Raw genomic sequence first — 15,039 nt, 5'->3', positions numbered from 1 at the left:
AGCATGCATTTGTACCTGTGTGTGTGTGTGTGTGTGTGTGTGTGTGTACACACGTGTGCATATGCATGTTTATGTGCATCATGAACCGTATGTGAGCAAGTGCAGTGTGCGTTTGAGTGGTGGTGCACTGTAGAGTATGTGTGCAGGACTTGTGCAGTGCTGGAGGAGAGGTTTTGTGGGAGGTGTGGAGGGGGTGTTGGGGGGGGTCGGGGCTCGCTCCTGTAAATGTGGCCGTTTGTGTGTCAGGGAGGAGGGGGAGGGAGGAGGGGAGTACTGGATGTAGCCTGCTGTAGACACAAGGGCGGATTGATAGTAAACACACACTCCGGGTCTAGTGGATCTGCTGCCGGTAGCCCGGCTAACAAGCCCTTCATTAAGGCCGTCTGATACACTCACTGAGCGCCTTTGTTGAAGTAGGAAGCGAAAAGTACACCAGACGGATTTGACCTGCGAACGTTGGTATTCGCTGCCAGCAGTAACAAGCGTTTTTTTTTTTCACCCCCTCCAACTCTCGAGAAGGGTTTATTTTCGTCGTGCTGAACAGGTTGTCTCACGGCACGCGCCACTTCTCACCTCCTCCAGGGAAATACTGCGGGGAAAATGTAGACTTATTATAGTTATTTTACTTTGAATGTGTAGGGTGTGTGTGTGTGTACAGTGTGAACATGCAGAGTTCAGTGGTGAGTTCTTGTTTATTTTTGTAATATATTTTTAAATTATTCTGACAAATAAAACGTCTATTTCCCTTTTATAAGACATGCACTCTGTACTCGCTGCACTATATTTCATTGATTCATGTCCTTATTTTGCTCATTTGTTTATTAGATCATGTTCTCTGGGAAATGTTATGATTTTTCCCTTTTTCCTGCTTCACGTGCATCTTTGTTTTGTTATATTCTCATATTCTTTCTTGATATTACAGACACTGTTTTTGCAATCCCATCTAGATTTTGATACTCCTTACTTTTTATTCCACTATATATATATTATATTTCTGCTTGCCATGTTCTAGTGCTACAAAGTGTCAGGTGTGTTTATGTAACCCCCACTTTGCTATGTTCTTATTATATTCTGTTATTCTTTGCTGGATCTCGTGACCATTTGCTGCTACGACGGCCTAATTTCCTCTCTGGGGTCATTAAAGTTTTGCGTTGCCTTATCTTACAAGGACAACAGGACCTCACACACCGTGCTGGACGTGCTGTAGTTTATCACTCTTCATGCAGAATATACATCCAACGTGGTGTATCGCTCGTGTGCCTTCAAGCAGCATGATATAGGGTGTAGTTGTGGCTACAGAGGGAAGTGCAGTGCACTGACCAATCGAGCATAAAGGCTGCAGTTGTATCCAGGGCTTCGTGTTGAGGTGATGGCTGGGAGCAGGGGAGGCCGTCCTGCAGCCCTCAGTCCTAATGTCATAGCCCCATTAAAATGGCTTCACTGTCACAATACCAGATTATAAGTCAGATACTAATACAAACCCTAGTTCCACTTTTTAATAAGGCATACTTTATAATAATTAATAATTTACTAATGCTTTAAACATCCGTTATAAGGCCATTTGTACCAACTGTAATGCAATATATATCGATAGACTAATTAGAAAGCTGGAGCCATTACCATTTATTAATTATTTACTAACAGTATACATCAAGTCTGCAGTTATTAATGCATAAATGAATGCATGAGCTTTCTCACGTTCTAATCAGCCATGAAGCTTACAGTTATAAATATGTTGTGAATCATTAATAAAGGGTAAAGCTTCCAATTTTATAATGAGGCATCAATTCTGTCGCTTCAAATGTTAATAAAGCGATTAATAATCATGTTTTTCTTTCTAAAGAAGCTGATGGAGGACTCACACATGGTACCAAGTGTCCAGTTGTAAATATTAAGTTGATTTTGGTCCTGATACCATTTTAGTTTTTTTCAGGGGTTTTTCACAACCTGGCAACCCAAAGGTTCCTAATGTGTAAAAATGAGTTGTTTTGATCATAAAGTAAAAGCTGAAGCTGTGGAGTTGTTGTTATTTACAGGTTATTATGCTGGGATGTCACTTGAGATCAGATTGTGCTGCATGTGGCCCCTGAACTAACATGAGTTTGACTCCCCTGCTCTAACCCAACCTCATATTCAGCAGAACTGAATAAAACTTGCTTTGGTTTCACTAATTTACTGGTTTCCACTCTTTACTGGAACAACATTGGAGAAGATGAGAAGTTTCTCCCATTTGCAAGTGAAATAGTTCACACTTGAGATGAACCTGATGGACTGTTTGTTTGTTCTAGCGCTTTGACTCGTCTGTTCCAGTCGACTGTCAAAGAGCTCGACTCACATCTGAAGTTCCATATTGAACTCAACTCTTTTTTTAATGACTTCCACACGTTCTGTCCATCTCTCCTTTTGGAGATACGAACCTTTTAATCCATTTGAAGATCCAAATAAGATCTAAATGATGTCATTACGGTAGTGTGACGCCTCCCTCTCACCGCTGCATTTGACTCTTATTGACAGCAATTACGAAGCGTAATAGTAATAAGAAATTCAAGCAATAATTAAACATGTCTTGCATACATTTTAGTGTTTAAGAATATGTGTGTGTGTACATGTGAGGCTTGGTTTTCAGAGGGGTTTGAGCAGCACCAGGGGAAACGTGTCATTAGAGGAATATGTGGAAACAAGGATGTGGTCGGCGCTCCAATTGAGTATCTATCACTTTTCCAGCGACCCATTTAAAAGCTCTGCGGTTCAAGAGGCTCTGCTGACATTTTATTAAGCTGGAATGACTGACACAAGGATTCCGGACATTTCTGCTGGCGGCGTAAGAAGGAGCTTTAAGCTTAAAGTAATAATCTTGAAGATTTTCATTTAACTAAATATCTGTTAAGTCACTATCCGTCGCTGAAGGAGGGAACACAATGATGATTGATCCTGTGGCTCACTGATGAAATCCCTGATGAAATCCCTCGCGTGAACAAACTGGTTCACCAAAAACACACCTACAATAATGCTTACTGCCAGATAAGTGCAGCGAAGAGAACGAAACGGAGATGGGCCATTTTTCTGATCTGACACCACTACATTTAAAGTTTCAAGCACTAAAACTACGATCAAGTCATAACTACTTTATTAAAGTTAGGGAAACCTTGTTTAAAATAAACCAGCATTGTAGGAATGGCATGAGTAAGGAACACACGTCTCACATGTCAACGTCAGGTACTTTGTCAGGAGGAAGCACAGGCATTTTCACAAATGGCTGACGCTGTTGTTTTACGAATAATTGGCCTCGACGAATTCCAAAATGCAGCAGACCCAACGAGAGAGAGAGAGAACACCAACTGAAGCCGTACACGTAATTGTTCCTGTACTCTTCATCTCACTTCACCTGCTACGTTATCACAGCGCTGGCCAAAACCGATTACGCTGAATATAATCTGGGCCTGTGGATCCGTGAAGATCTCTCGGATGAAGATCCACATGCCACAGAGACAGTTTGTATCATCTGCAAACATCTGCGGAATAAACAGTCGGTGAATATTTAAGAGTTAATCCCGGGCATTACTGTTTAACCTGAACCTGTGTTGAGCTTACTGTTCAAACTGACCGCTCAAACTCTCTCACTTTGACTCACTTTGACTTTTGGGTCATCTTGATTCAGCAAGTTTTTAGCCCATCTCCAAACTGAAAGGCTCATGATGATTACTTGTATTTATTTATTTCATTTGCTTTGCCTTGACTGGCTCCATGCCATCTGTAGGAACTCTGAGCTCGCCCACATCACCAGAGAGCAGCCACTGCAATGCATCAGCTAAGCTCTCTCCATATATTTAAGTGATTGCTGACATAATTTATGAAGGAAATGAAAAATAACGTCTGCATTGCAATAAAACTATTTTTTCTTTTAAAGAGAGATCTATAATTTCTTTGGCCTGCCACAAGTCAGCACTCTTGGCCACCGACAATCCCCCCCCACCCCTCCCACACACACACACACACACACACACACTCATTTCATTTCTGTGCATTTGCAGTTTTCTCCTTCCTTCTCGTTTTCCCTCTCAGGAGCGCGGGGGGCCATCTTTAGGGGGTGGTAGGTTGCTTTTAGAGGGGGGGGTTAGGGGTATCAAGGTGGTGCTGGAGGGGGGGCGGCACTGGACTTTTGGCTCCGGTCTCGGAATGCCTTCACGTTTACAAACAAACTGGCTCTTTCGCTTGCCCTGTTTGTCTTTGTGGCTTTATTTTTTTTTCAAGGCCTGTACGGGCAAACACACAGCGGGAAACACTGGCTTGTTGATCGCCTTCACAGACCAGCTCATAAACCCAGCGAGCATGAATGTTGGGGCCTGTGTGTGTGTGTCGTTTATGTATTTCAGAGCAGCTCCGGACATCCCCCCCCCCCTCTTTTTTTAATAAACCCGAGGGGTGTTGTGGAAGTAAACAACCAAATAATTATTAACCGTTGAATCATGAGATTGAGGCGCAGGGACTCTAACATTCCCTCAAAGTCAAAGTTTCAACGTAAATAAGAAATTATAGTTTGATTGTGCTGCAACGTTTGTCTGTTCCTGTTTATGATTGTTGCTTGGAAACAACACTAAATCACATTGTTGAACATGTGGCATCTCTCTCACTAAGTCCTTCACTTGCTCCCTCGCCCTCACTCCGTTTGTAAACAGGGACCCGGGATGCATAGCCTCATTGTTTGGCATCATTATTACTGACAGGCCTAAATTACTTGAATGATGGGAAACCCTCATACAAAATTAACCCAGCCCTGTGTGTTTACCCGGCCTAAATCATGTTGCTCATTGGCTTGAAACTGAAGGAGGGGGAGGGGGGGGGAATAGGCCTCACATCCTGACATCTGCAAAGCACCTGTCCTGAGCTGTGCATGCTAGCTGAGCCAGAGCACATTCAAACAGCCATCTCCCCTCATTTCACTCTGTAGCCTTGAAGAAAGCCATGAGCGTCATGTGCTTCAACAGTCGACAACCTCTGCTGTGTTCCTTCCCGTCTCCACTAAGTCTGAGCATTGGATGTGTTTCAGATGATGTCATGTTCTGTTGATATATTCATTCAAATGTGGGCATTTAAAATCTTAATTCTTGTGCATTGTAACAGTTGGGGAAGAATATTAGAATACACCTAGCTAGTACTTGTTTCCACTTCTACATTATTAGAGATTAGATTAATAATTGTTTTCAAATACTAAATTATACATTTTTGATGTGTGAAAATCATGAAACACTGTTTTAATGAATGCCCTCAGTTAAAGAATTACTGAGTATTAGTAACTAGAAAATCAAGCAAACTCCCAAACAAGTTTCCCCTCTGACAGAATACATCAAATCTGTATAATGCGTTGCACTATTGATAGCATAGCAACAACCTACTCACTACTTGTCCACCACAAACAACTAATAAAGGGTAGGCTAACATTATCAATCAAAAAAATAATATAATTTAATAATGTTTATGTTTATTCATGCTATTTCTCAGATAGAAGTGAGTTTATTATATTAGCAGACACAGACAAACGAAGATAGCTTGGCTGTGCTTGCTAGCTAACACTTGCTAGCTAGCTATGTTAGCTAACAACTACTGTTGCAATATTGCTCTTCTCCTAACACACCTGTTTCTTCCTCAAATTATTGCAACAACATTTAGTTATATGTCTTTTCCTGTAAGAAAACTTGCGAGACAGTAGATAATAGTGGACTTGTGGTGGGAGCAGGATCAACAGTTCCTACAGTAAGCTAATAAGTTTGCTAGCTTAGGTAGCTAGCGTACATTAGTAGACCGTCTGTCACACTCTGCTAAAAGAATAAAAAGATGGCCGACCCCGTTCTTAAGATAAAAAGAGAAGAGAGAATAAGAGAAATAAGAGCTCTTAATGTGTTGAATGGAAACCCTACACATTGCCTCAATATGAAACCACCGCTAACCAACACATTTTAATTTTTTATTTTGACTTCTTTCATTCAGAAGTTGTTGTTAAAAAAATGTTTTTAATAAAGGCTGAAACCAATTAGCCCCAATTAAAGAGTTGGAAAAAATAAATAATTACAGCTTCAAGTACAGGCTTCCACAGCACGTCCAGGAATGTAAATGCACTGTTTTTCTCAGTCTGTTAACCATTTTGTTTGCAAGTCTCAATGATTTAGTTTCACAGTCTTTATTTATTGAATACACACGATGCAGAACCTCACATCCAGTGTAAAGGCACCGTGCAACATACATGATAGTTGTAAACCTGTTCTACTGCTCACTGTAAGTGAATACAGCTGTAGAGGGAAGGGCAGTGACCAGCGCCGCTTCGGTGAACAATTTCCGTGGATGCACATTGCTCTACATGCATGCTTTCACCGTTCAATATTCCACTGGCACTCTCCCACCAGACATTATCAGTGGTTGTACAGGCGAATAGTTTCCTGCGCTGCTCTTGTTGGAGGGAGTTGTGTGAGCTGGTGTCTGGCCTTCATCAGCCACTGATTTGGAAGTGAGTGAGATTCTGCCGTGTGCACTCTGCTTTTAACCCGTCCTAGTATTAGGATGCAGTGGGCAGCTATTATATTATATGTGTCCTTGCTCTCGACAAGAGGTGAGCTGGTACGTCTCAAAGTACCAGTCCACACTCCAGACTCGGTATTCCTAAGTCCCTAAATGTTCCTATTTTTATGATACACCTTAAAAAATACCTAATTACATGTCGTGCTTCAGTCATTTAGCCGATTGTCTCTTACATTTTACTCCTTCAGACAATTTCACTGTTAGCTGTTAACTTTAGCTTTATTTTTAATCATGTATTACTGCCTGCTATCCTTACAGAGCCAAAGAATATTAACAGTTGTACATCTCTGGAATCAAAGCAATTGAAAGAGTCCTCGCTTCGACTCATTGTAATATGTGTTGTTCAGATAAACCACTTTAGAGGATACTGTATGATTTTACTTTGTCGACAGGATCAGATGTTGTTCACAGTGAGGGATGGTCTTTATAGGCGTTTGTCTCCGAGGTCTGTTTGGTACAGTATAGCTCTAGGAATTGTATACAGTTCGGTTTGAGTGTGTCCCTCTGTACTGCAATGCTTTTGATGTTTACGAGATGAAGGCATTTCTCTGAGAAAGATAAATAAAGTGCTTTTCCAGTACCATAACACATCCACCCTCAACAGTCTGTGGTTGAAGTGGATCGGCCTCTAACTGTGCTCACATGTTTCAGTGGTGTTCAGTGGATGGACCGCTCCGCCTGACAGCTGAATATCTGTGTCTGTTTCCTGTCCCAGATAACAGCAGTATGCAGAGAGGCTGCCCTCCTGGCCCTACAAGAGGACATCAAAGCTCAGCACATCGAGGCCAGACACTTTGAAAGTGCCCTGAACACTGTGAAGCCCCGGATCCCCGACTCTCTCATCCAGTCCTACATCAGCTATCAGCAGCAGCGCGGCGGCATGTGCTTCTTGTGACCATGCTGCTCTGGAAAAGGAACTTTTTTCTGTGTAATTCACATATTTTCAAAAAGAAAATGTTTAAACTGCCCCAGTCTGATGGACAAGTTACTAACATATGATAAGAAACTGACAAAACAACCATGAACATGTTGTGCCAAATAAAAAAATCAGTTTCCCCAAAGTGCTTGTTGAGATCTCGGCTGGTTTTTTTTTTTTTAAAACAACATTCCTGTGTTTAGCTAAGCAGGACAATATTGTTTTCTTTTTGAAAAATGAGCTGAAGTGTCATGTTTGATCATATAAAAAATGAATAATGTATTAAATGTATTATATTCATTGACGTTGATTACCTTTTTTAGTTGCCAAGCAACATTATAGGAGAACTAAAAGTCACAATTAAGCACTGCTGATATTAAAAAGAGATATAATACTGTGAAATACACCATTTATAGTCAAAGACTATGTAATTCCCAGCTAACTTCCCCATGCATTGGTCTGTTTCAGCTGAGAATCTGCCTTTTCTGCATGTTTTCAGTGAATCTTTGTGTTATTTGTAAGTTTAAATATATGTGGCTCTTCAGAAAAACGTTTTCCCTATTTGATTTTCAATAACTGTGCAGTCAAATCACAAGTTTGAAATGTTTTCACTAAGACAAAAGGCCCATATTTGACAAGATTGCAATAAATCCTCGGCTGGTAAAACATTGTATAAGTGGAGAGCATGGCCCTCTAATCAGAATAGTGCACGTGTCCCCCTTGCACTAACTTGTATGAGATAAAACAGTGGAATTAGACTTTATATGGGGACCTTCTCGACCCCCTTCAATGATCCCTAATGGTTTCTAAACTCCCACTTTGGGGAACCGCTGCTCCATATCCACGGGGAGAAAAACAGCACCGGCTGGTATATTCATCACATCCATCCATGGAAAATCAGCTAATTGCTGTAATCGTGAGATTTCCGTCCGCACTTCCGACCACTAAGAGCAGGGATCCAGGCGGCCATCTGTCGGTCTACCAGGATTTGCTTTATCACCAAGAATCTGAATTTTAACATCCAGCTTAAGAAAACCTTGTCAGTCGTTACTGCGCCACATAGTCGCTTTAACAGTCCGTTAACTCTGGCAGGGCCTCCCCCTGCTCTGTTTTAAGCATCTGCTGACCCGAAATGGCACTGGAGGTCATTCATCTATTGATTTTTCCATTTGAATAGGATAGATTGACTTTGTATTGAACTTCCTTTTCTCATGGATCCGGATGTAGCGCATCCGCGACACCAATCAAACCAGACAGTCAGGAACAGAGAGGGTGCGAGGGGGGCAGCAGTGAGGGGGGAGTGTTCCCCTTGGCCGCAGGGCTGCTTTTTTCTTAAGGTGGTCCAGGACTAAAACTAAACCTCCACCCACTACCGTTTCCTCTCCCCCCCCCCCCCCCCCATTCAGAGCTCGACCGCTTGAAATGATGGGAACATGTCATCAGAGAGATAGTCAAGCTGTAGGCGCATCGTCACACATTAGATTTCCTCTGACACACGTGAATGCGTAATGGCAACGTTCACGAGAGGACATCCTGTTTCCTCTCGATCGTCTATAAACTCAGTTGTCTGTGCAGACAGTGGTTTCCAAAGCACCAGCAGAGTTCTTTTAATGGGCTCTGTGTTAACTCCGATTCACTTTTAAGATTGTTACTGTGTGTGTGTGTGTGTGTGTGTGTGTGTGTGTGTGTGTGTGTGTGTGTGTCCGATATGCTTATCTTGTTAAGGACCATTGAAGGTTCTATAACTCTGTTCATAAACCATTTGAATTCCTTACAGATGATAAAAGTTATGTTTTATTACATGTGTCAACCAGTGGTCATTCTGGGTTCCTAAACATGTAGAAAACAAGTCTCTGAATCCATCTTTCAAACATATACCTACTGCTTTAAAGTTCAGTTAGAATCAGGTTTTCAGTTTATTAAGTGGTTTATTAATTATACTTCTATTTGCTCCTGTGTTATATCATAAACAAAGTTTCTGTGAACAACACAAATCATCAAAATGTCTTTATTACTCTTTTATTGGTGTAATAGATATAGTAATTAGCTTTTAATTATTATAATAGCTTTGAATGGACCAACATGGTATTTCAGTTGATTTTAGAAGCACACAAAAAAAAAAGATTCAAATATATAAATGCGAATTATTCTTTAAGTCTAAGGCGTGTGAAAAATGACAAATCAGCAAAGATATAAATAAATGTCCCATTTGCTACATCACTATTAGTCACATTAACCTGATTCACATCATAACCCGCAAGAACGGAAACCAGTAGTTTTTTCTTCCTCGAGCCCCCTCCTCGAGCCAAGGCAAAATATAAACCCGTTCCACCTTAACTAGTGCACACATCTCTATCGCCCGGCCTTCCACATCTGCCCAATGAATCAGGAGCGGATGCGATGTATCCTTTTTCAGTGGAGTGAATGGCCAATGGGAGTTGGCTTGTCGAGCAAACACTGAGCCCTGCGTTCCCATTCATTCAGTGCTGAACAGGCCCGCAGAGCTGGAGAGAGCGCACCGCTGTCTGCGACCCAACGACGCTTTTTGCGAGCGCAGACTCCCTGCAACAATAAGTAACAGCCAGAACTCAAACGCAACTCTCTGCAGACACTCGAAGAGGATATAAGCTCACTCGTGATTTGATTTCTCCGAGACGTGTTTACGCTATATTATTTTTTATTTTACAACAATTCCTGCGGGACTTCTATAACTAGCTTGCCCTAAAGATCGGCCTCCAAGTGCGCAGCAGTTCTCCGGGTGCCTTCCCTCCCTCCTCCATCAGAGCTCCACCGTGGATTTACTTTGTTTTATCCTGGGAAGAATGCATGCGTAACCCGCGCTGAACTTCTCTGCTAAACTAACCAGGAAAAGGGAATAACGCAAAGGGATACACTCGCACTTGGATTAACAAACTGTGACTGTTATGCATCAGACCTTATAGTTTACGTTTGGACATTGCCCCTTCCTTTTGGATGGAGTTTTGGTAGGCTATTGGGTTGATGGATTCGACGTTATGGATGGTTGCATATAGGTACGTATCTTCCTAAATATTTTACACATGTTTTACGTTTATCATGTTGCTTTTACGTTATTTATGATCCGATAGTAGCGCACGTAGTGACCTAGAATGCGCCGCTGTAGCGATATACATGTTTTGTTACACTGGTGCACAAATCCTAAGACTTTACGTGTCATTTTCTATATGATTGGGACATTATAAAAAAACACCCGCTGCCGGTTAAATTAATCGCGATTAGTTGATGAAGTTGATGGATTTCCAAGCCTGTGTCCTTCCGTGGCTCTGCTGTAACAAACACCCTTCCCCCCACGGCGGTTGTTTTCATTCATAAGTTTTTCCCCGTGTATTTGGATGCGTCCTCTAATGTCTCTTGATCTCCGGCTCTGCGTGTTTTATAGGATCCTGCTTTTATTCGTGCGCACGACGTCTTCTCCCATGAACGCGCTCTGTGCGGATAACCCTATTTATAGTGCTCCCTTTTGACGTGAGGACTAGTCAAAAAGAATAAGAGTTTGTTTATTTGCAAAGCGCAACATAAAAAAAGATCAAATCGATCACGTTGGCTTCGGCTGCACTGTTTCTCCCTCTGAGGTTTAATATGAGCTTTACGGTGAACACTCTGGAGGTTTTGGCCTCGTGCAGGTCGGTGTAGCTTCATAACATCTACAAAGTCTCAAACCCAAATTCTTGATGGTGTTTATGACATAAACACGGTTATTAGACAAATTATTTGCTTCGAATAAACTTCATAAATCATCTCTGAATGTAGCGTGAAGGGAGGTTTTAATCCGACCATTTCTAGCACTCGGTTGGTTTTCAACTAAAGTCTGTATTTTGTCGGAACTTGGTCTGACCTTAGTTTTTTTTTTTTTGCTCCACTTTTGTCCCCATTTCCCTGAAATCCTTTTTGGTGTAGTAATAGAATACTAAGTGAGGCAGCTCATTTAGTTCCCTTGGATCGCGTCCTCATTTCGTCGCCGCGGTGCATTTAAATGTTAACTAGTCATACAAATGTAAATGAGGAGGGGAAGTATTTGTAGGGCCTACTGAAGTTTAGATGTGTGGTATTGGGGAGGAAGGTACAAACAGTTTTGTTAATAGTCAACTTTTTCCCCGGGTTGCCTCGCTTAACTGATCAAAAGTGACATATTGTCACGTTGACAGGATGAAAACAGTCGGTCTGAGTCAACTTTAAATACCTTCAAACAGTCAAGTACACGTTTATCTCACTTCAAACTACTATGAATGTTGAAACGTGCTGCTGCAGGGAAGTCATATTGTTTAGTGATAATGATCATGATACTGATTGGTTTCCACTTGGCTTTGAATTTGAAATGGCCACGTTAGCCCCTCTACCGCCAGGACAGTGTGTGTTTGCCAGTTATGCCATGTTGTGGCTCTGTCTGATGATGTCCCCTCCCTCCCTGTCTCTCCTTTGTCTCTCCCCGGCCTATCTTCCCCCCTCTCGCAGGTTTTCCGATGCATGCCAAGTCCACGGTGAATGTCGGAAGTGGTGATCCCCCCAGATGGAGCTCCAAAGTCAACATGGCCCCGGCGGTTCATTAGTGGTGATCCAGCAGCCTTCCCTAGAGAGCCGGCAGAGGTCGGATTACGAGCGGGAGCTCCAGCATGCCGCCATTCTCTCCCTGGACCAAATCAAGGCCATCCGCTCCAACAACGAGTATACCGAGGGGCCCTCGGTGGTACGGAGGCCCCCTGCACCCCGCATGCCCCCCAGGCCCCAGGACAAGCAGGAGAGGACTCACGAGGTCATCCTCGTCAATGTGAACAACAATTATGAGCACCGGCCATCAGGTCACCACCATCATGTCGGGGGCGGCGTGGTGGTTGTGGCAGGAGGACAGCAGTATGGCGGGTCCCGGGCGCCGGGGCTCAGCCGCTCCACTAGCACAGGAAGTGCCGCCAGTTCAGGGAGCAACAGCAGTGCCTCCTCTGAACAGGGACTCTTGGCACGCTCGCCCCCCACCAGGCCGGGCATGAGCTTACAGCACCACCACAGAGCGGAGCGGCCTGTTCGGACTCAGCCCAAACCCAAGGCCCTTTCACAGCCCCAGCAGGGACCTCACTTCCATCAGCCTCCACTAGAGGCTCCACTCAAGCCCCAGGGCAAAGGGAAATCAGACATTTCTAGCTCTGGCAATGGAGTGGTGGCTGCTGCCGGGCACCAGTTCATCTGTGAGCGCTGTGGGAAGTGCAAGTGCAGTGACTGTACGGCTCCCAGGAGCCTGCCTTCATGTCTTGCGTGCAATGGCCAGTGCCTCTGCTCGGCTGAGAGCGCGCTGGAGCACGGCACTTGCATGTGTCTAGTTAAGGGCATCTTCTACCACTGCTCCAATGACGATGAGGGGGACTCATGTGCTGACCACCCCTGCTCGCTGTCACGTTCCCACTGCTGCTCTCGTTTCCTTTGCATGGGATTAATGTCGGTACTCTTCCCCTGTCTGCTATGCTACCCACCTGTCAAGGGGTGTCTGAAGGCGTGCCAGGGCTGCTACGACCAGGTTAACAGGCCCGGCTGTCGCTGCAAGAACTCCAACACTGTCTATTGCAAACTGGAGAGCTGGGCCCCACAGACCCAGGAAAAACCTTCCTGATCGCCCCTGTGTGTTTGTGATTGCGTGTGCGCGGGAGACTCTTGATGTGGATCTTATGATGACAATGATAATGATGATGATAGTCACAAATTAATGTTTATCAAACATTCTAAGCACCTCCCACCAGCCTCCCCTCCTCGCTGCGGAACCCTAAGGAGCTAAAGCAAAGGAGTAACGAAAACCACTCAATTATTTTTATTTTCTCTGGATCAGGACCATGTTTTTACAGACCAGTGTTTGCCTTAACTGTTTCTATGTCTATCCTCAGCTCCTCATTAACACTATTTTTTTTATATATATATAAAAAAGTTATTCTTCCGTTTTAGGTAGGCAGTTTCCTCTGGGTCTGTGTGCCCAGTGGGATCTGCCTCTCACCAAATCTGTGAAGGACGATCTACTATAGGGCAATTATGTAGCTGTTACCTGGTATTCATAGCAAGCAGGTATGTTTGAATTTATTGGTTGCTACCACACTAAAACCGTGGTTCCTATGCTCATGTTGCATTAACGAAAGCACATCCATCTCATAGTATTGTTTTTCTCCACTTGGATATGTTTCTCTCCTTCCACCCATCTGAACTCTTCATACACATTCTGTGGCATTCTCCCATGTTGTTTTTCTTTTATTTTTGTGTAAATTGTATGCTCAAAATCCATAAGAGGAATTCTGGCTATTTTTTAAAAGAAAAATGTCTGTTAAAACATTTTTTTGTTGTAAAAAATATTTATTATGTGAAGCTCTATTATTTTATGATATTTATTGCAAGAGACAGTCTTAAATTTACTCATGTCTGAATATAACAAAATATCAAATACTTACTGAAAAATTAAAGGGTGGCACAAAAGAAAACTATGTTAACTTTAATGCAGAAAATATATTAATTAATGAAAAACAGCGCTGTCTGGTGTCTTGATTGAGCTGCTTGAGGAATGAAAGATCTGACGGATGGCTGATTTTAAGGGTATGTGGGTCTATTTTACGAGTTTGGGTTCAATGGCGAACAGCAAATCTCTGTTTTCTGTGTGTATGCATGTGTGTGTGTGTGTGTTCACGCTGGGTCTGGAGTTCCTGGTAAAAAAAAAAAAATTCTGCAGTGAGTAGAAACAGCTTGTAGCTTGAAATGTGACTGTTTACATTCTTGGAGGGCTTCTTTGCTGCGATTCTCCTCGGTAACCTTGAAAGCTAAACAATACAGGTCATTGACACGATTAGCCCCGAAGCTGCTAGCATCAACAGAGCCTCCACGTTTCCATGAGTTATGCTCACAGGAAGTAACTCTCCTTCTAACCCCCCCACTCCACTCACCAGCCAACAAGTCACCACAAAACTATGCACTGTAGTTTACTCCCCGGGCTTTAATGCGGCTAGATCGGGATGTTCCCGAACTCCCAAATGGTCTCCATATTGTGGAGCCCAAACAGTGTGTGCCATGTGAGAAATGAGAGCGACCATTACGAGTAGCTGGGCCACCTGTTCAAAGATAATAAACCGGGGCTATCAATGCTGGGCTTTTATGGCGTGGTTCCTGCACTAAAGGCAACGACAGAGCCAGCCCCCACCCCGACACACACTCCCCCATTTGGCCGCCTCTTTTTGTCAGTGAATTTATCACTTGGGAAGTCCGCTGACCCCCCCACCCCCACTGACACCCTCTCCCCCCCCCCCCTTCCACCTCCGGGCCCCCAGGGGATGAGATCATCACTTTGAAAGTTGGTTGGTCAGCCAGAAATGCCAACAGTTGGGGAAACACAAACTGTGACCAGGAATTTCTCCGGGACAAAGGAAAAAATATACCGTGGCTTAGGTTTGAAAACTGCGGGGTTGGCAAGAGAACAACACAACCGTGTCTATAATCAGCTACATGTGACGGTGGTGCCCTCAGGTGCTGTGTGTGCAGCAGGTCTGGGATCCTTGGAT

The 15,039-nt window shown here is 43.4% G+C and overlaps 2 protein-coding genes across 2 annotated transcripts in view; both read left to right on the top strand.

Moving 5' to 3' along the window:
• afg2a (AFG2 AAA ATPase homolog A) overlaps positions 1-7,625 on the top strand; it is a 104,828-nt gene extending 97,203 nt beyond the window's left edge. The window contains exon 17 of the mRNA XM_029442082.1: positions 7,286-7,625. Within this exon, the coding sequence (XP_029297942.1) occupies positions 7,286-7,465 (180 nt within the window). The 3' untranslated portion in view covers positions 7,466-7,625. The remainder of the gene's footprint in view (positions 1-7,285) is intronic.
• A 2,212-nt stretch (positions 7,626-9,837) lies between these two features.
• Positions 9,838-14,014, top strand: spry1 (sprouty homolog 1, antagonist of FGF signaling (Drosophila)). Its single transcript, XM_029442206.1, has 2 exons — positions 9,838-10,518; positions 11,978-14,014. Exon 2 carries the CDS (start codon positions 12,033-12,035, stop codon positions 13,119-13,121), a length of 1,089 nt encoding a protein of 362 aa, XP_029298066.1. The 5' UTR covers positions 9,838-10,518; positions 11,978-12,032; the 3' UTR covers positions 13,122-14,014.
• The last annotated feature ends 1,025 nt before the right edge of the window (positions 14,015-15,039 follow it).

This window comes from Cottoperca gobio, chromosome 10 (genome assembly GCF_900634415.1).
Source record: "Cottoperca gobio chromosome 10, fCotGob3.1, whole genome shotgun sequence".
Lineage (NCBI taxonomy): Eukaryota > Metazoa > Chordata > Actinopteri > Perciformes > Bovichtidae > Cottoperca > Cottoperca gobio.
This window is presented reverse-complemented; position numbering and strand designations above follow the sequence as displayed.